This window comes from Cetorhinus maximus, chromosome 37 (genome assembly GCF_964194155.1).
Source record: "Cetorhinus maximus chromosome 37, sCetMax3.hap1.1, whole genome shotgun sequence".
In the NCBI taxonomy this organism is placed as follows: Eukaryota; Metazoa; Chordata; class Chondrichthyes; order Lamniformes; family Cetorhinidae; genus Cetorhinus; species Cetorhinus maximus.
This window is the reverse complement of record NC_135915.1, coordinates 5,682,922-5,705,237: the sequence shown is the minus strand read 5'-3', so window position 1 is coordinate 5,705,237 and position 22,316 is coordinate 5,682,922. Positions and strand designations below refer to the sequence as shown.

The 22,316-nt window shown below is 48.2% G+C and overlaps 1 protein-coding gene across 1 annotated transcript in view; it reads right to left on the bottom strand.

Annotated features, from left to right (window-relative positions):
- LOC144672326 (tubulin alpha-1C chain-like) overlaps nt 1-22,001 on the bottom strand; it is a 34,592-nt gene extending 12,591 nt beyond the window's left edge. The window contains exons 1-3 of the mRNA XM_078534179.1: nt 21,773-22,001; nt 13,689-13,837; nt 11,807-12,487 (exon numbers count right to left, since the gene is read on the bottom strand). Of these exons, the coding sequence (XP_078390305.1) occupies nt 11,807-12,487; nt 13,689-13,837; nt 21,773-22,001 (1,059 nt within the window). The remainder of the gene's footprint in view (nt 1-11,806; nt 12,488-13,688; nt 13,838-21,772) is intronic.
- Between the last annotated feature and the right edge of the window lie 315 nt (nt 22,002-22,316).

Sequence of the window (22,316 nt, the reverse complement as noted above, 5' to 3'; positions counted from 1 at the left end):
CTCAGGTCCAACGGGAAGCTATACCATTGAGGCTCTGTGCCCACGGGAAGCTTTACCAGTGAGACACTGTACCCACGGGAATCTATTCCAGTGAGGCTCTGTACCTACGAGTAGCTGTACCAGTGAGACACTGTACCCACATGATGCCATACCAGTGAGACTCTGTACCCACAGGAATCGACACAAGTGAGACTCTTTGCACACGAGAATCTATAGCAATGGGACTCTGTACACAGGGAAAAACATACCAGTGAGACTCTGAACCCACGGGAACCTACACCAGTGAGACACAGTGCCCAGGGGTAGCTATAACAGTTAGACTCTGTGCCAAGGGAAGCTATGCCACTGAGACCCTGTACACAAGGGAAGCTATATCAGTGAGACTCTGTACTCACCGGAAACTACGCCAGTGAGACACTGTACCCACGGGAAGCTATATCAGTAAGACACTGTACCCGTGGGAAGGTAAACTAGTGAGACTCTGTACCCACGGGAATCTATACCAGTGAGAATCTGAACCCACAGGAATCGATACCACTGAGGCACTGTACCCACAGGAGTAGATACCAGTGAAACTCTGCACCCACGGGCAGCTACACCATTGAGATTCTATATCCACGGGAAGTGAATCCAGTGAGAGGCTGTACCCACGGGAAGCTATTCCAGTGAGACACTGAGCCCATGGGAAGCTATACCAGTGAGGCTCTGTGCCAATGGGAAGCTATACCAGTGAGACTCTGTACCCAAGGGAATCTATACCAGTGTGACCCTGTGCCCATGGATAACTATTACCCATTGAGAATCTGTACCCACAGGAATCTATACCAGTGAGACTATGAACCCTCGGGGAGCTATACCAGTGAGAGAATGTACCCATGCGAAGCTATAGCTGTGAGACACTGTACCCATGCAAAACTATACCAGTGAGACTCTGTACCCACAGGAATTGAGACAAGTGAGACTCTGAACCTAGGGGAAGCTATGCCAGTGAGAGTCTGTACCCACGGAAAGCTATGCCAGTGAGACTCTGTACCTACTGGAAGCTATGCCAGTGAGACACTGTACCCACAGGAAGCAACAACACTAAGACTCTGTACATAAGGGAAGCTATATCAGTGAGACTATGTGCTCACTGGAAACTATGCCAGTGAGACACTGTACCCACGGGAAGCTATATCAGTAAGACACTGTACCCGTGGGAAGGTAAACTAGTGAGACTCTGTACCCACAGCAAGCTATACCAGTGAGACACAGTACCCGCGGGAAGCTATACCAGTGAGACCTTGTACCCATGGGAATGTTTACCAGTGAGACACATACCCGTGGGAAGCTATACCAGTGAGAATCTGTGCCCAGGGGAAGCTATAACGGTGAGACATTGTACCCACGGGAATGTATACCAGTGAGACACGGTACCCGCGGGAAGCTATACCAGTGAGAATCTGTGCCCATGGGAATCTATATCAGAGAGAATCTGTGCCCATAGGAATCTATATCAGTGAGACTCTGTACCCACGGGAACTTATACCAGTTAGATTCAGGTCCAACGGGATGCTATACCATTGTGGCTCTGTGCCCACGGGAAGCTTTAACAGTGAGACACTGTACCCACGGGAATCGATTCCAGTGAGGCTCTGTACCTACGAGTAGCTGTACCAGTGAGACTCTGTACACACGGGAATCGATTCCAGTGAGGCTCTGTACCCAAGAGTAGCTATACCAGTGAGACTCTGTACACACGGGAATCGATACCAGCAGGACTATGTACACTGGGGAACCTATACCAGTGTGACCCTGTACCCATGGATAACTATTACCCATTGAGAATCTGTACCCACAGGAATCTATACTAGTGAGACTATGAACCCTCGGGAAGCTATACCAGTTAGAGACTCTACCCACAGGAAGCTATACCAGTGAGGGACTGTGCCCATGCGAAGCTATACCAGTGAAAGACTGTACGCATGGGAAACACTACCTGTGACAGACACTTCCCCCGAGACGCAATACCAGTGAGACTCTGTACCCACAGGAATCGACACAAGTGAGACTCTGTACATACGGGAATCTATACCAATGGGACTCTGTGCACAGGGGAATACATACCAGTGAGACTCTGAACCCACGGGAACCTACAGCAGTGAGGCACAGTGCCCAGGGGTAGCTATAACAGTTAGACTCTGTGCCAAGGGAAGCTATGCCAGTGAGACTCTGTACACAAGGGAAGCTATGCCAGTGAGACTCTGTGCCCAGGGGAAGCTACACCAGTGAGACTCTGTACCTACAGGAAGCAACAACACTGAGACTCTGTACACAAGGGAAGCTATATCAGTGAGACTCTGTACTCACCGGAAACTATGCCAGTGAGACAATGTACACACGGGAAGCTACATCAGTAAGACACTGTACCCGTGGGAAGGTAAACTAGTGAGACTCTGTACCCACGGCAAGCTATACCAGTGAGGCACTGTACCCATGGGAAGCTATACCAGTGAGAATCTGAACCTACAGGAATCGATACCAGTGAGACTCTGAACCCACGGGAAGCTACACCACGCAGGCTCTGTACCCACAGGAATCGATACCAGTGAGCGTCTCAATCCACGGGAAGCAACACCAGTGAGGCTCTGTACCCACAGGAGCCGATACCAGTGAAACTCTGCACCCACAGGCAGCTACACCATTGAGATTCTATATCCATGGGAAGTGAAACCAGTGAGAGGCTGTACCCACGAGAAGCTGTACCAGTGAGACACTGAGCCCATGGGAAGCTATACCAGTGAGACACTGAGCCCATGGGAAGCTATACCAGTAAGGCTCTGTACCCACGGGAACCGATACCAGTGAGACTCTGTACACACGGGAATCAATACCAGCAGGACTCTGTACATAGCGGAATCTATACCAGTGTGACCCTGTGCCCACGGATAACTATTACCTATTGAGAATCTGTACCCACAGGAATCTATACCAGTGAGACTATGAACCCACGGGAAGCTATACCAGTGAGAGACTGTACCCATGCGAAGCTGTACCACTGAGACTCTGTACCCACATGATGCCATACCAGTGAGACTCTGTACCCACAGGAATCGAGACAAGTGAGACTCTGTACACACAGGAATCTATACCAGTGGGACTCTGTACACAGGGGAATACAAACCAGTGAGACTCTGAACCCACGGGAACCTACACCAGTGAGACTCTGAACCCAAGGGAGGCTATACCAGTGAGGCACTTTACCCATGGGAAGCTATGCCAGTGAGAATGTGAACCCACAGGAATCGATACCAGTGAGACTCTGAACCCAGGGGAAGCTATGCCAGTGAGAGTCTGTGCCCACGGAAAGCTATGCCAGTGAGACTCAGTGCCCAGGGGAAACTATACCAGAGAGACTCTGTACCTACGGGAAGCTATGCCAGTGAGACACTGTACCCACAGGAAGCAACAACACAAAGACTCTGTACACACGGGAAGCTATATCAGTGAGACTCTGTACCCACGGTAAGCTATACCAGTGAGGCACTGTACCCATGGCAAGCTATACCAGTGAGACCTTGTACCCATGGGAATGTATACCAGTGAGACACAGTACCCGCGGGAAGCTATACCAGTGAGAATCTGTACCCACGGGAAGCTATAAAGGTGAGACATTGTACCCACGGGAATGTATACCAGTGAGACACAATACCCGCGGGAAGCTATACCAGTGAGAATCTGTGCCATGGGGAATCTATATCAGTGAGACTCTGTGCCCATAGGAATCTGTTTCAGTGAGACTCTGTACCCAGGGGAACTTATACCAGTTAGACTCAGGTGCAACGGGATGCTATACCATTGTGGCTCTGTGCCCACTGGAAGCTTTAACAGTGAGATACTGTACCCACGGGAATCGATTCCAGTGAGGCTCTGTACCTAAGAGTAGCTGTACCAGTGAAACTCTGTACACACGGGAAGCTATACCAGTGAGACTCTGTACACATGGGAATCGATTCCAGTGAGGCTCTGTACCTAAGTGTAGCTGTACCAGTGAGACTCTGTACACACGGGAATCGATTCCAGTGTGACCCTGTGCGCACGGATAACTATTACCCATTGAGAATCTGTACCCACAGGAATCTATACCAGTGAGACTATGAACCCTCGGGAAGCTATACCAGTGAGAGACTGTACCCATGCGAAGCTGTACCAGTGAGACTCTGTACCCACGTGATGCCATACCAGTGAGACTCTGTACCCATTGGAATCGAGACAAGTGAGACTCTGTACACACAGGAATCTATACTAGTGGGACTCTGTACACAGGGGAATACAAACCAGTGAGACTCTGAACCCACGGGAACCTACACCAGTGAGACTCTGTACCCAAGGGAGGCTATACCAGTGAGGCACTGTACCCATGGGAAGCTATACCAGTGAGAATGTGAACCCACAGGAATCGATACCAGTGAGACTCTGTACCTACAGGAAGCTATGCCAGTGAGACACTGTACCCACAGGAAGCAACAACACTAAGACTCTGTACACAAGGGAAGCTATATCAGTGAGACTCTGTACCCACGGGAAGCTATATCAGTAAGACTCTGTACCCGTGGGAAGGTAAACTAGTGAGATTCTGTACCCACAGCAAGCTATACCAGCGAGACTCTGTACCCACGGAAACTTATACCAGTGAGACTCAGGTCCCACGGAAAACTATAACATTGAGCCTCTGTGCCCACGGGAAGGTTTACCAGTGAGACACTGTACCTATGGGAATCGATTCCAGTGAGGCTCTGTACCTACGAATAGCTGTGCCAGTGAGACTCTGTACACAAGGGAAGCTATACCAGTGAGACTCTGTACACACGGGAAGCTATACCAGTGAGACTCTGTACACACGGGTAGCTATACAGGGGGGCTCTGTACCCATGGTAACCGATACCAGTGAGACTCTGTACGCACGGGAATCGATACCAGTGACACTCTGTACACACGGGAAGCTATACCAGCGGGTCTCTGTACCCACGGGAACCGATACCAGTGAGACTCGGTACACACGGGAATCGATACCAGTGAGACTCTGCACACACGGGAATTGATACCAGCAGGACTCTGTACACAGGGGAACCTATACCAGTGAGACTCGGTACAGACGGGAATCGATACCAGTGAGACTCTGTACCCACGGGAATCTATACCAGTGAGACTCTGTACCCACGGGTAACTATGACCCATTGAGAATCTGTCCCCACAGGAATCTATACCAATGAGATTCTGAACCCACGGGAAGCTATACCAATGAGAGACTGTACCCATAGGAAGCGATACCAGTGAGAGACTGTACCCATGCGAACCTATTGCTTGTGAGAGACGGTACCCATGGGAAACTATACCAGTGAGAGACTGTACCCATGCGAACCTATTGCTTGTGAGAGACGGTACCCATGGGAAACTATACCAGTGAGAGACTGTACCCACGAGAAGCTATACTGGTGAGACACTGTACCCAGGAGAATCTATACCACTGAGACTCTACCCATGTGATGCCATACCAGTGAGAGTCTGTACCCACAGGAATCTATACAAGTGAGACCCTGTACACACGGCAATCGATACCAGTGAGACTCTGTACACACGGGAATCTATAACAGTGGGCCTCTGTAAACAGGGGAATACATACCAGTGAGACTCTGAACCCACGGGAACTACACCAGTGAGACTCCGGACCCATGGGAACCGATACCAGTGAGACTCTGTACACACGGGAATCTATACCAGTGTGACCCTGTACCCACGGGTAACTATTACCCATTGAAAATCTGTACCCACAGGAATCTATACCGGTGAGAGACTGTACCCATGCGAAGCCACACCTGTGAGAGATGGTACCCATGGGAAACTATACCAGTGAGAGACTGTACCCACGAGAAGCTATACATGTGAGACACTGTACCCATGAGCAGCAATACCACTGAGACTCTGTACCCACGTGATGCCATACCAGTGAGAGTCTGTACCCACAGAAATCTATAGAAGTGAGACTCTATACCCATGGGAAGCTATACCAATGAGATAGTGTACCCACAGGAATATAGACCAGTGAGATACTGTACCCATGGGATTCTACACCAGTGACGCTCTGTACCCACAAGAATTGATACCAGTAAGACTCTGAACCCACGGGAAGCTATCCCAGTGAGACTCTGTATCCACCGGAATCTATGCCGGTGGGGCACTGTACCCACGGGAAGCAATACCAGGGAGGCACTGGACCCATGGGAAGCTATACCAGTGAGACACTGTACCCATGGGAAGCTACACCAGTGAGACCCTGTACCCGCGGGAAGCTATACCAGTGAGATTCTGTGCCGATAGGAATCTATATCAGTGAGACTCTGTGCCCGTGGGAAGCTATGCCAGTGAGATTCTGTGCCCATAGGAATCTATATCAGTGAGACTCTGTACGCATGGGAACTTATACCAGTGAGACACAAGTCCCACGGAAAGCTATACCATTGAGTCTCTGTGCCCACGGGAAGCTTTATCACTGAGACACTGTACCCATGGGTATCGATTCCACTGAGGCTCTGTACCTACGAGTAGCTGTGCCAGTGAGACTCTGTACACACGGGAACTGATACCAGTGAGACTCTGTACACACGGGAATCGAAACCAGCAGGACTCTGTACACAGGGGAACCTATACCAGTGAGACTCTGTACCCACGGGAATCTATACCAGTGTGACCCTGTACCCACGGGTAACTATTACCCATTGAGAATCTGTACCCACAGGAAGCTTTACCAGTGAGACTCTGTACCCATGGGAAGCTATGCCAGTGAGACTCTGTACCCATGGGAAGCTATGCCAGTGAGACTCTGTGCCCACGGGAAGCTATACCATTGAGGCTCTGTGACCACAGGAAGCTGTACCAGTGAGACTCTGTACCCACAGGAAACGATACCAGTGAGACAATGTGCAGACGGGAATCAATACCGTGAGACTCTGTATCCATGGGAAGCTATACCAGTGAGAGACTGTACCCGTGTGAAGCTATACCAGTGAGACACAGTACTCACAGGAAGCAATACCAATGAGACTGTTCCCACGGGACGCTATAGCAGTGAGACCCTGTACCCAAGGGAAATTATACCAGTGAGTCTCTGTACCCACAGGAATCGACACCAGTGAGTGACTGAACCCACGGGAAGCTACACCAGTGAGCCTCTGTACCCACAGGAATCAATACCACTGAAACTCTGCACCCACAGGTAGCTATACCATTGAGACTCCATACCAACGGGAAGTGAAACCAGTGAGAGGCTGTACCCACGGGAAGCTATACCAGTGAGACACTGAGCCCACAGGAAGCAATGCCAGTGAGACTCTGTACCCACAGCAATCTATACCAATAAGCATCTGTACAAAAGGGAATCTATACCAATGAGACTCTGTACCCACGGGAATCTATATCAGTGACGCTCTGTACCCACAAGAATCGATCCCAGTGAGACTCTGAACCCATGGGAATCTATATCAGTGAGGCTCTGTACATACAGGAATCGATACCAGTGTGACCCTGTACCCACGGGTAACTATTACCCATTGAGAATCTGTACCCACAGGAAGCTATACCAGTGAGACTCAGAACCCACAGGAAGCTATACCAGTGAGAGACTGTACCCATACGAAGCTATACCTGTGAGAGACGGTACCAATGGGAAACTATACAAGTGAGAGACTGTACCCACGAGAAGCTATACCTATGAGACACTGTACCCAGGAGAAGCTATACCATTGAGACTCTGTACCCACATGATGCCATAACGGTGAGACTCTGTACCCATGGGAAGCTATACGAGTGAGATACTGTATCCATGGGAATCAATACCAGTGAGATTCTGAACCCATGGGAAGCTACACCGGTGACGCACTGTACCCACAAGAATTGATACCAGTGAGACTCTGAACCCACGGGAATCTGTACCGGTGAGGCTCTGTACACACAGGAATCGATACCAGTGAAACTCTGCACCCACGGGAAGCTATACCATTGAGACTCAATACCCACGGGAAGCTATACCATTGAGACTCTTTACCGACAGGAAGCAAAACCAGTGAGAGGCTGTACCCACGGGAAGCTATTCTAGTGAGACACTGAGCCCTTGCGAAGCTATACCAGTGAGACTCTGTACCCACAGGAGTTTATGCCAGTGAGGCTCAGGTACCACGGGAAGCTATACCATTGTGGCTCATTGCCCACGGGAAGCTTTACCAGAGAGACACAGAGCCCACGGGAATCGATTCCAATGAGGCTCTGTACCTACGGGAAGCTGTACCAGTGAGACTCTGTGTCCACGGGAAGCTATACCAATGAGAATCTGTGCCCACGGGAAGCTTTGCCAGTGAGGCTCTGTACCCAAGGGAAGCTATACCAGTGAGACTCTGTACCCAAGGGAACCTATGCCAGTGAGACTCTGTGCCCACGGGAAGCTATACCATTGAGGCTCTGTGACCACAGGAAGCTGTACCAGTGAGACTCTGTACCCACAGGAACCGATACCAGCGAGACAATGTGCAGACGGGAATCGATACCATGAGACTCTGTATCCATGGGAAACTATACCAGTGAGAGACTGTAGTCTTCTGTATGAAGCTATACCAGTGAGACACAGTAGTCACGGGAAGCAATATAAGTGAGACTCTGTTCCCACGGGAAGCTATAGCAGTGAGACCCTGTACCCAAGGGAAACTATACCAGTGAGTCTCTGTACCCACAAGAATCGACACCAGTGAGTGACTGAACCCACGGGAAGTTACAACAGTGAGGCTCTGTACCCACAGGAATCAATACCACTGAAACTCTGCACCCACAGGTAGCTATACCATTGAGACTCTATACCAACGGGAAGTGAAACCAGTGAGAGGCTGTACCCACGGGAAGCTATACCAGTGAGACACTGAGCCCATGGGAAGCTATATCAGTGAGGCTCTATGCCAATGGGCAGCTATACCAATGAGACTCTGTACCCACGGGAAGCTATACCATTGAGACACTGTACCCACAGGAAGCAATGCCAGTGAGACTCTGTACCCACAGGAATCTATACCAATGAGAATCTGTACACACGGGAATCTATACCAATGACACTCTGTACCACCAGAACCTGTATCAGTGACGCTCTGTACCCACAAGAATCTCTGAACTCATTGGAATCTATATCAGTGAGGCTCTGTACACACAGGAATCGATATCAGTGAGACTCTGCACCCACGGGTAGCTACACCATTGAGACTCTATACTGATGGGAAGCGAAACCAGTGAGAGGCTGTACCGACAGGAAGTTATACCAGTGAGACACTGAGCCCACAGGAATCTATGCCAGTGAGGCTCAGGTACCACAGGAAGCTATACCATTGAGGCTCTCAGCCCACGGGAAGCTTTACCAGAGAGACACAGGGCCCACGGGATTCGATTCTAATGAGGCTCTGTGCCCACGGGAAGCTATACCAGTGAGACTCTTTACCTACGGGAAGCTATGCCAATGAGACTCTGTGCCCACGGGAAGCTATTCCAGTGAGACACTGAGCCCATGGGAAGCTATACCAGTGAGGTTCTGTGCCAATGGGAAGCTATACCTGTGAGATTCTGTACCCACAGGAATCTATACAAGTGAGACTCTGTACCCACGGGAATCTATATCAGTGGGACTCTGTACACAGGGGAATACATACCAGTGAGACTCTGAACCCACGGGAACCTACACCAGTGAGACTCTGTACCCAGTGGAAGCTATACCAGTCAGAGACTGTACACGTGGGAAGTTGCACCAGTGAGACACTGTACCCACGAGAAGCTATGCCAGTGAGACTCTGTACCCAGTGGAAGCTGTACCAGTGAGAGACTGTACCCACGGGAAGCCAAACCAGTGAGACTCTGTACCCACGCGATGCTATACCAGTGAGACTCTGTACCCATGGGAAGATATTCCAGTGAGCCTCTGTGCCAATGGGAATCAGCTACCGGTGAGACTCTGTACCCACGGGAAGCTACACCAGTATGCCCATGCACCCACGGGAAGCAATACCACTGAGACTCTGTACCCATGAGAAGCTCTACCAGTGAGACACTGTACCCACAGGAATCGATACCAGTGAGACTCTGTACCCACGGGAATCGATACCAGTGAGACTCTGTACCCACGGGAAGCTATACCAGTGAGACACTGTACCCACAGGAATCGATACCAGTGAGACTCTGGACCCTCGGGAATCGATACCAGTGAGACTCTGTACCCACGGGAAGCTATACCAGTGAGACTCTGTACCGACGAGAAGCTATACCAGTGAGAGGCTGTACCCACGGGAAGCTATACCAGTGAGACTGTGTGCGCATGGGAAGCTATCAGAGTGTGACCCTGTATCCAGTAGACTCTATAGGTGAGGTTTGTCTCACAAGAGGAACTGCGGTTGAGGGTCTGCTACATTAAAGACCCTATAATCTCAGCTCTTTTTAGGTTCTGTAAGTTTATGAACCTGTACCCACAAGAGCCTGTCCCCACCGGATCCTTGGCAGCCCATACCCTCGACAGCCCCTACCCATTAGCTTGCATCCCCTTGAGCCTGTACCCTTGAGAGCCCATTCCCACAAACCTGTACTCAGATGAACCTGTGCACAAGGTATCCTGTATCCACGAGTGGATGTACCCTCGACAGCCTGTACCCATGATAGCTGATACTGGTGAGAGCTTGTACCCACGGGTCCTGTAACAAAGAGTTCTATACCCAAGAAAAACACTTGCATTGATACAGTGCCTGGCACAGCCACAGGATGTCCCAAAGTGCTTTGCCGCAAATGTAATATTTTTTGAGTGTTGCCATTGTTGTGAAGTCGGGAATGCACCAGCCAATTTGTGCACAGCAATGTCCCATAGGCAGCTATGGAATGATAATCAGATATTCGAGATAATTGTCGGGTCAGTGGCAGAGCTGTTATATATGTTACTGGATGAGTAATCCAGGGAGACCAGATTAATAATCGGAGATGAGAGTTCGAACCCCAACACAGCAGTTGGGGCAAGGGGTGGGGAGTGTGTCGGTGGAATTTAAATTCAATTGATTAAATAAATATGTAATAAAAATGTAACCTCAATAACCACAACGGGGAAAATACCCTGGATTGCTGGAAAAGCCCATCTGCTTCACTTATTTCCTCTATGGAAGGAAACCTGCCTATGAGGGGAAACATCCTTTCAGCATCCACCCTGTCAGATCCTCTCAGGATCTTCTATGGCTTACTCCTGCCGTAGTTCGTATGTTGATGCTGTTCATGGTATGTTAATTGTATTGTTAAGATACACAAGTGAACAGCATTGTTTAGTTTAGTACTTTGAGCACATATAAATAGGGGACCCTTCCCCGACTGGTGGACACCGCAGGGGCTGGAATGCATCACTGGCTCCCCAAATGTTATTTTAATTTGATTTGATAAGTTTCCTTTGAAGTTTTGTCTTTTGTTACAGTGCCCCTTTAAGGGCCTGTGCATTTGTTTAATTAGTTAATGCATTAATTAGTATACTTTATTTTGTTGCTATGACTAGGGGATGGCTGGGACACTGGGTGTGAGGGGAATCTATGAGAACTGAACAACTCAATAAACTATCTCAATGAAGAGAAACTCTGCGGCTTGGTGTCCACTTCACTAACCAGCTTAGATCAGACTAACAGATGCTGCCATTGCTTCTTTTACCAATTGCCTTAAATCTGTGCCCTCTGGTCCTCGATCCTTCCACTGAGAACAGTTTCTGTACTCGGAGAGGACCTACCTTGAATCCAGTCGGGCACCAATCAACAAAACTGATGGTGTGCATGCTCTTGATGGTGGTAATGGCGGAATTAACCTCCTTAGCCTGCACATCTCCTCGGTACAGCATGCAGCATGCCATGTACTTGCCCTGGTGGGGTTCGCACTTCACCATCTGGCTGCCTGTCTTGAAGCAGCTCTTGGTGATCTTCAGCGTGTTGTGGTGGTTATTGTACTGCACCTCTTTGGATATCAGGGGTGCATAGGTCACCAGCGGGAAGTGGATACGTGGGTAGGGGACCAGGTTGGTCTGGAACTCCGCCAGGTCCACGTTGAGAGTGCCCTCAAACCGCAGTGATGCCGTGATAGATGAGACGACTTGCGCCACCAGGCGGTTGAGGTTGGTGTAGGTCGGCTGCTTGATCTCAAGGTTGCGCCGACAGACGTCGTAAATGGCCTCATTGTCCACCATGAAGGCGCAGTCAGAGTGCTCGAGGGTGCAGTGGGTGACCAGCACGGAGTTGTACGGCTCGACCACCGCGGTGGAGATCTGGGGAGCAGGGTAAACGGAAAACTCCAGCTTGGATTTCTTGCCGTAGTCGACGGAGAGTCTCTCCATCAGGAGGGAGGTAAAGCCCGATCCGGTCCCACCCCCAAAACTATGGAAGATGAGGAACCCCTGCAGTCCTGCGCATTGGTCAGCCTGTAGGGGAGAGGAAAGAAAATCAAGTTGAAAAGGCTTAAATGTCAAGGACTGTTTGCACAGATTGGGCTTGTATTCCCTCGAGTATTGAAGGTTAAGGGTCTGATCGATGGGTTTAAGATGATTAAAGGATTCGGTACGGACAATAGAGAGAAACTATTTCCTCTGGTGGGGGCGGGGTGAGGTGGGGCAGACCAGGAGTCCAGACCAAAGGGGCAGAACCTTAAAACAAGAGCCAGGCCGTTCAGGGGTGATGTCAGGAAGCATTTCATCACATAAAGAGGAGTGGAAATCTGGAACTCTCTCCCCCCCCCACCAACGATGATGTTGAGGCTGTTGGGGGAAGGGGTAAATTAGAAATTTCAAACCCAAGAACGATAGAATTTTGTTGGGTAAGGGGATTAAGTGTTAAGGAACCGAGGCGGGTAGATGGAGTTAAGATACACATCAGCCATGATCCGACTGAATGGCAGAACAGGCTGATGCAGCTGAATGGACCTCCTCCTGTTTCTGTGCAACAGGCTCGAGGGATGAATGGCCTCCTCTTGTTCCTGTGTAACACGCTCGAGGGATTAATGGGGCTCCCCCTGTTCCTGTGAAACAGGAAAAATAGGCCACTGTTTCTGAACTGACGGCCGTGCCTTCAGCTGCCTGGGTCCCAAGCTCTGGAATTCCTTCCCTAAATCGTTGCTCCTCACTTCTCCTTTAAGATGCTCTTTAAAGCTGACCCCTTTGATCAAACTTTTACTCATGCATTCTGACATCTTGTTATGTGGCTCAGTTTCAAATATGCTTTGATAACTCTCCCGTGAAGTAGTTTAAGGTTGTTTCATTACATTAATGGCACTGTGCAGTTTGCAAGCTGCTCAGGTTGATATCTGAAGATGTGGAAAGAGAGAGAGGGGGAGAAATGTCGGAATTGTAGCTTAAATGGGGACTGGAGTTTTAAAGTTATCTTCAACAACTCTTAATTATCCCGCTCAGATCGAGAAATGCTGAGACAGGGTCTCAACTCTCGATGCAGTGATAGCCACACAACAATTATTCCCGCCCTGATCTCGGGACTTGTTCATACCAGTGTCATGGGGGTAGGGCAGCGAGTGGTGACTGGAGGTCATCGCGATGAACAAACCAATGCAAGGTAAAAGGGACCTGCCAACTCATCCCTGCCAAACCAATTTATCGTTCATGAATAACCTACCAACTTGCGTATGCGATCCAAGACCAGGTCGACAATCTCCTTGCCAATAGAGCAGTGGCCCCGGGCGTAGTTATTTGCCGCATCCTCTTTCCCGGTGATGAGCTGCTCGGGGTGAAAGAGCTGCCGGTAGGTGCCGGTACGGACCTCATCTGGGGGACAGGGCAATGGATGGACAATAGTTAGCTCAGTGTCTGACTCGCTGATCTGCATTGGATCTAAACCTCTGCTGCCCTGTCTCCAAACTCGCACTGAGGCCCGTTCCTGAATCACCCACTGTGCACATTGGTCGACATCAAGCCCTGTTAAGTAGAATTCAAATTTAAACCTCCCACCCTAGTTTTCAAATCCCTCCATGGACTCGCACACTCTCCTCTCTATCTCTGTAACTTCCTCCAGCCCCTACAACCCTCCCAATCTCTGTAACCTCCTCCAGTCCCTACAACACTCCCAATCTCTGTAACCTCCTCCAGCCGCTACAAGCCTCCCTATCTCTGTAACCTCCTCCAGCTCCTACAATCCTTTTTATCTCTGTAACTTCCTCCAGCTCCTACAACCCTCCTGATCTCTGTACCTCTTCCAGCCCCTACAACCCTCATTACCTCTGTAACCTCCACCAGCCGCTACAAGCCTCCCTATATCTGTAACCTCCTCCAGCCGCTACAAGCCTCCCTATCTCTGTAACCTCCTCCAGCCCCTTCAACCCTCCCTATCTCTGTAACCTCCTCCAGCCCCTTCAACCCTCCCTATCTCTGTAACCTCCTCCAGCCCCTTCAACCCTCCCTATCTCTGTAACCTCCTCCAGCCCCTACAACCCTCCCTATTTCTGTAACCTCCTCCAGCCCCTACAACCCTCCCTATCTCTGTAACCTCCTACAGCCCTCCGAGACTTCTGCGCTGCTCCAAGTCCAGCCTCTTGTGCATCCCCCAATTCGCATCGCTCGAACATTGACAGTCTTGCCTTCAGCTGCCCGGGGCCCTTTGCTCTGAAATTTCTGTCTGGGTCATGCTCCCGTGAAGCACCTTGGAGATGCTTCTGCTACGTTAAAGGCGTTATATAAATGTAAGATGTGGTTATGCCAGCTGCCTTTGCAGAAGGTATGGTTTGCGGTGGAGTGTCCCTGAAGTTTTGAAGGAAGCAACTCAAACCAAAAAGCTTTCACTCGCAAGACTAGGTGACAATTTGCCAGCTGACGCCTTGTTCACTCTGACCATGTCTTGAACCATCAGCATTGGTCAAGCATGGAGCCAGAAATAAATAGAGTGCCTGAGGGAATCTCTCATCTTGTTCCTTGACCAAGAGATGCCCTCTCTAGTCCTGGAAATTTAGCTCTGAATCACGGCCGCTCATTGACTACAATGGTCTTGGCAGGAGGTTGTCTGAGGAAAGAAGTCTTGCATTTATATAACACCTGTCACAACCTCAGGACTTCTCAAAGCACTTTACAGCCAATGGAGTTTTTTTTTTCTGAAGTGCAGTCACCTCGATAATGTAGAACATCACCCTAGTCTGTGCAGTAATTTCGGTGGCGTAGTGGTAATGTCACTGGATTAGTAATACTGCAGCTTGGGCTAATTCTCTGGGGACACCCTAGCATCTGGTGGAGTTTATATTCAAATAATAATTCAGGAATTGAAAGCTGATCATCAGTGATGGTGACCATGACAACCATCATCAATTGATGTAAAAACTCATCTGGTTCACTAATGCCCTTTTGGGAAGGAAACCTGCCATTCTTACCTGGTCTGGACTACATGTGACTCCAGACCTACATCAGTGTGGTTGACTCTTAACTGCCCCTCTGACATGGACCCCAGTGAGGCACTCCATCCAAGAGATGGGCAACAAGTGTTGGCCTTGTTGGCAATGCCCACATCCCCATGAAAGAATAAAGAAAATAAAATCTCTCCTTGCAATTTAACTCTTGAGGTCCACGTATCATTCCGGTAAACCTACAATGAGCATCCTCCCAGGTTGATGTACCCTTCCTCAGGTGTGGTGCCCAGAGCTGCGCATGGTAATTCCAGGTGTGTTCCAACCAGGGTTTGTATAGCTGAAGCATGACTTTTACCCCCTTGTAATTTTGTCCGCTCTCTCTCCCTCTCTACGCACCATGCCCAGAAAGGGTGTTGGTGAGAATGGGCCATGGATTTGAGTACAGGAATATAGATGTCTTGCTGCAATTATATAGAGCCTGCAACTCGAGCATTGTAACAGTTTTGGTCTCCTTACCTAAAGGAAGGATATACTTGCCATGGAGGGAGTGCAGCAGATGTTCACCACACTGATCCCTGGTGCTAGGTTCAAGGATGTCTCAGAATGGTTAGAGGACATTCTGAAGGTGGAGGGTGAACAGCTAGTGGTCGTAGTACACACTGTTACAAATTACATAGGTAGAAAAAGAGATGAGGTCCTAAAAGCAGAATATAGGGAGTTAGGATGTACGTTGAAAAGTAGGACCTCGAGGAGAGTGATATCAGGATTACTACTAGTGCCACATGCCAGGCAGAGTAGAAAAAGCAGGATATATCGGATGAATACGTGGCTGAAGAGGTGGTGTGAAGGGGAGGGTTTCAGATTCCTGGTGCATTGGGACCAGTTCTGGGGGAGGTGGGAACAGGGCTTGCACCTGGGCAGGACCGGGACTGATGTCCTGGGGGAACATTTGTAGAGTGGTTGGGGAGGGTTTAAACTAAAATGACAGAGGGATGGGAACCTATGCAAGGAGTCAGAGGAAGGGGATTCAAAGACAAGAACAAAAGACAGAAAGCGGAATAAGAAGTGATAGTCAGAGAAACCGAGGGCAAGAATCAAACAGGGCCTCAGTGAAAAATAGTGGGAACGGGACAAGTAATGTTAAAAATACAAGCCTTAAGGCTTTGTGCCTTAACGTGAGGAGCATTCACAATAAAGTGGATGAATTAACCGCGCAAATAGATGTAAACAGGTATGATATAGTCGGGATTACGGAGACATGGCTGCAGGCTGACCAGGGATGGGAACTGAATATCCATGGGAATTCAGTATTTAGGAAGGACAGACAAAAAGGAAAAGGTGTTGGAGTTGCATTGCTGGTTAAAGAGGAAATTAACGCAATAGTGAGGAAAGATATTAGCTCTGACGACGTGGAATCGGTATGGGTACAGCTGAGAAATACTAAGGGGCAAAAAATGTTAGTGGGGGTTGTATATAGACCCCCAAACTGTAGTGGTGATGTTGGGAATGGCATTAAACAGGAAATTAAGGACGCATGTAATAAAGGAACATCTGTATTTATGGATGACTTTAATATGCATATAGATTGGGCAAATCAAATTAGTAACATTACTGTAGAGGAGGAATTCCTGGAGTGTATACAGGATGTTTTTCTGGACCAATACATTGAGAGACCAACGAGAGAACAGGCCATCCTCGACTGGTTATTGTGTAATGAGAAAGGAATAATTGGCAATCTAGTTGTGCGAGGCCCCTTGGGATGAGCGACCATAATATATTAGAATTCTCCATCAAGATGGAGAGTGACATAGGTGATTCTGAGACTTCGGCCCTGAATCTTAATAAAGGAAACTACAATGGTATGAGGCGCGAGTTGGCTATGATGGATTGGGAAACGTTACTTAAAGGGATGACGTTGGATAGGCAATGGCAAACATTCAAAGAGCGCATGGGCAACAATTGTATATTCCTGTCTGGCGCAAATGTAAAGCAGGAAAGATAGCCAAACCATGGCTTACAAGGGAAATTAGAGCTATTATTAGATGCAAGGAAGAGGCATACAATTTGGCCAGAAAAAAACAACAGACCTGAAGATTGGGCGCAGTTTAGAATTCAGCAAAGGAGGACCAAGGGATTGATTAAGAAGGGGAAAATAGAGTACGAGAGTAAGTTTGCATGAACATAAAAACTGACTGTAAATAGTTCTATAGGTATGTGCAGAGAAAAAGATTGGTGAAGACAAATGTTGGTCCCTTACAGTCAGAAACAGGGGAATTTATAATGGGGAACAAAGAGACGGCTGACCAAGTAAATTCATACTTTGGTTCTGTCTTCACAAAGAAGGACACTAATAACATACCAGAAATGTTGGGGAACACAGGGTTTAGTGAGAGGGAGGAACTGAAAGAACTGAATATTAGTAGGGAAATGGTGTTGGGGATATTAATGGGATCGAAGGCCGATAAATCCGCGGGGCCTGATAATCTACATCCCAGAGTACTTAGGGAAGTGGCCCTAGAAATAGTGGATGCATTGGTGGTCATCTTCCGAGATTCTATAGACTCTGGAACAGTTCATACAGATTGGAGGGTAGCTAATGTAACCCCATTATTTAAAAAGGGATGCAGAGAGAAAACAGGGAATTATAGACCAGCCAGCCTGATGTCGGTAGTGGGGAAAATTCTAGAGTCCATGATAAAAGATTTAATAGTTGAACACATGGAAAACAGTGGCAGAATCGGACAGAGTCAGCATGCATTTATGAAAGGGAAATCATGCTTGACATATCTGCTGGATTTTTTCGAGGATGTAACCAATAGAGTTGATGAGGAGGAGCCAGTGGATGTGGTTTATTTGGACTTTCAGAAGGCTTTCGACAAAGTCCCACATAAGAGATTGGCGTGTAAGATTAAAGCACATGGGACTGAGGGTAGTGGTTTGAGATGGATAGAAAACTGGTTGGCAAACAGGAAACAAAGTGTAGGAATAAACGGGTCTTTTTCCAAATAGCAGGCAGTGACTAGTGGGGTACCGCAGGGATTGGTGCTGGGATCCCAGTTATTCACAATATATATTAATGATTTAGATGAGGGAATTAAATGTAATATCTCCAAATTTTCAGATGACACAAAGCTGGTTGGGTGGTTGAGCTGTGAGGAGGATGCAGAGATGCTTCAGTGTGATTTGGACAAGCTGGGTAAGTAGGCAAATGCATGGCAGATGCAGTATAACGTGGACAAATGTGAGGTTATCCTTTTTGGCAGCAAAAACAGGAAGGCAGATTATTATCTGAATGTCTATTAATTGAGAGAGGGGAATGTGTAACGAAACCTGGGTGTCCTTGTACACCAGTCACTAAAGGTAAGCATGCTGGTGCAGCCGGAGGTAAAGAAGTCAAATTGTATGTTGGCCTTCACAGCCAGAGGATTCGAGTACAGGAACAGGGATGTCTTGCTGCAATTGTACAGGGCCTTGGTGAGGCCACACGTGGAATATTGTGTGCAGTTTTAGTCTCCTTATCTGAGGAAGGATGTTCTTGCTATAGAGAGAGTGCAGCGAAGGTTTACCAGACTGATTCCTCGGATGATGGGACTGACATATGAGGAGAGATTGAGTCGTTTAGGATTATATTCGCTGGAGTTCAGAAGAATGAGGGGGGGATCTCATAGAAACCTATAAAATCCTGACAGGACTAGACAGGGTAGATGCAGGAACGATATTCCCGATGGTGGAGGAGTCCGAAACCAGGGGTCACAGTATGAGGATACGGGGTCGACCATTTTGGACTGAGATGAGGAGAATTTTCTTCACCCAGAGAGTGATGAGCCTGTGCAATTCGTTACCACAGAAAGTAGTTGAGACAAAAACATTGTATGCTTTCAAGAGGGAGTTAGATATAGCTCTTGGGACGAAAGGGATCAAAGGATATGGGTAGAAAGCGGGAGCAGGCTATTGAGTTGGATGATCAGCCATGATCATAATGAATTGCGGAGCAGGCTCGAAGTGCCTAATGCCCTACTCTTGCTTCTAGTTTCTATGACGAGATTGTCCGATGAGGAGAGAGTGAGGAGACTGGGCCTGGATTCTTTAGAGTTTCAGATAATGTGATGTGACTTCATGAAGTGTGCAAAATTCTCACAGGGCTCAATAGGCCAGATGCAGAAAGATGTTTGCCACGGCAACGGAGGTGACGGGTGGGGTAGAATCAGAGGACACAGTCTCCGAATAAGAGTTGGGCCATTTAGGACTGAGATGAGGGGGAATTTCTTCGTTCAGAGGGTAATGAGTCTTTGGAATTCTCCACTCCAGAGGTCTGTGGAGGCTCAGTCATTGAGTATGTTCAAGACACAGATCGACAGGTTTTTAGATATTAAAGGTATCAAGGGATATGGGGATAGTGCGGGAAAATGGTACTGAGGTAGAAGATCAGATATAATCTTGTTGAATGACGGAGCAGGTTCAAGGGGCCGAATGGCCTACTCCTGCTCCCTATGTTCTATTGGATTGGTCCATGGTTATGCTTGGCAAGATACTGGAGAGGTTTGCCACTGCCTTATGAAGGCAGCTGACTGGGAATCTCTCTCGCTCTTACTGCCTGCCATTGGAGCATGATCCCGCCTCCCATGTCCATCAAGTCCTGAAGTGGGACTTGAACCTAGAGCTTCTGGCTCAGAGGCAGGGACGTTCCCCACTGCGTTTCTGTCAGCAAAGGAAAGGGCCCTGTGTGTGTGAGTGTGTGTGGCTTCTAGCACGTATAAGTGAGCCGCACTGCAAGCCCGACTGATAACCTTCCATTGGTTTTCAGTGTAATTCTGAGCACAATCAGGGCTGTTTAGTAAGTGTTGTCCTATCACGGAATCACATCTAACGTTGGACAACAGGCAGAAGAAGCATATCTGACAGCATCTGTGGAGAGAAAGACAGAATTAACGCTCCGAGTCCACCTGACCTCTTCAGAGCCATTCGGACACAAAACGTTTACTCTGCCTTTCTCTGCAGAGATGATGTCAGACCTGCTGAGTGTTTCCAGCCTTTTTTGTTTTTGTTTCAGGTTTCCAGCATCCGCAGTATTTTGCCTTTATTTTATGATAGAAGAATCATGTCTATGCACTGTGACTTTTTCAACTAAACAAAAACTTGGGGGACAGCCATTCCCTGGTTCATTCCCCATGGCAATGCCTTGACCAATTAAGAGTCAACCTGCCTGATTCGAATTTGAACAAAATATTGGCAGTTAACTGTTCCCTGTTGCATTTTCCATGGCAACACCTCTGCCAATCAGAGTCCACTTGCCAACCAATCAGCACTCTCTTCTCCATGCAGTATACATTGTCGTTCCCTTTACAATTGGTATTCTTGTACATCTGTCCTGATGAGTGCAAGACGAAAAGTTTCGACAGCATGTCACTTTTTTCAGCAATACTCAAGTTCTGTGCTAACAAACAACTATTTGCTTTTATTCCTTCATGGGAGGAGACTGTCGTTGGGAAACCAAACCTTTATTGCCCATCCCTAATTTCCGCTTGAGAAGATAATGGTGAGCTGCCTTCCTCAATGCTGTAGTCCAGCTGGTATAGGCCACAGTGTTCTTAGAAAGGGGTTCCACCTACATACAAACACATGAATTAGGAGCAGGAGCAGGCTGTTCAGCCCCTCGAGCCTGCTCTGCCATTCAATAAGATCATGGCTGATCTGACTGTTACCTCAATTCCACACTCACAGCTACCCTGACAACATTTGCCTCCCTTTGTCAAGAATATATCCACCTCTGCTTTAAAAATACTCAATGACGCTGCCTCCACCGCTCTCCCGGGAAGAGAGTTCCAAAAGCTAACAACCCACTGAGAGAATAAAATTCTCCTCATTTCTGTCCGAAATAGCAGGTGTCTTATTTTTAACCTGTGTCCCCCAGTTTTAATCTATCCCACAGGGGGAAACATCCTCGCGGCATCCATCCTGTCAAATCCCCTCTGGATCTTAAATGTTTCAATAAGATCACCTCTCATTCTTCTAAACACCAATGGATACAGGCCCAGCCTCTCCAACCTTCCCTCATAAGGTAACCACCCCTATCCCAGGTTTCACTCGAGTGAACATTCCCTGAACTGCTTCTAATGGATTTATATCTGTTTTTAAACAAGGATTTCATATTTCCTTACATTATTTTATACATCATATTATTTTATAAATCATATAATTTTATATCTCAGGTATTCTTTCCTACATTAAAGCTGGTACTATAATTCAAATGTACATCATTGCCTGTAAAACAGTATGGGACATTGTGAAAGCTCCTCCAGAAACCCCAGTCCTTTCTTCCTCCATGTGTTGTACAGACCATGAGTTAAGCTAAATCGATGGGCAATCTTACCAATCACAGTGGGCTCCAAATCGATAAACACGGCTCGGGGAACGTGTTTACCCGCCCCCGTCTCACTGAAGAAGGTGCTGAAGGAGTCGTCGCCTCTTCTGGTGCTCCTGTAACTGCGCATTTTCCCATCTGGTTTGATATGGTGCTCCAGGCAGTACAGCTCCCAGCAAGCGTTGCCGATCTGCACACCGGCCTGGCCAATGTGGAGCGAAATACATTCGCGCTGCATTGGAGAGAAAATTTGATTATTTGCTAGAGCCATTGTGGGCAGTGCTTGATCAGGTCAGTGGGAGGGTGGAAGGCAGATGGTGCACAGATGGCCACTTACTACCTGTCCACTCCCTCCATGCCGCTCCATGTATAGTCTGTACCCACCATCCCATTAAATGACCTGTCACACTCCATCCCTTGCTCTGCCCTTCCAGACCCCCACTCACTGTACACTGCCCCATTGTCCTGCCTGTACACTAAGCCACTTTCATTCTTAGTCGCACTTACCCGCGCGCAGTTTACTCTGTGCTAATCTCCAACACCCTATGCCCGG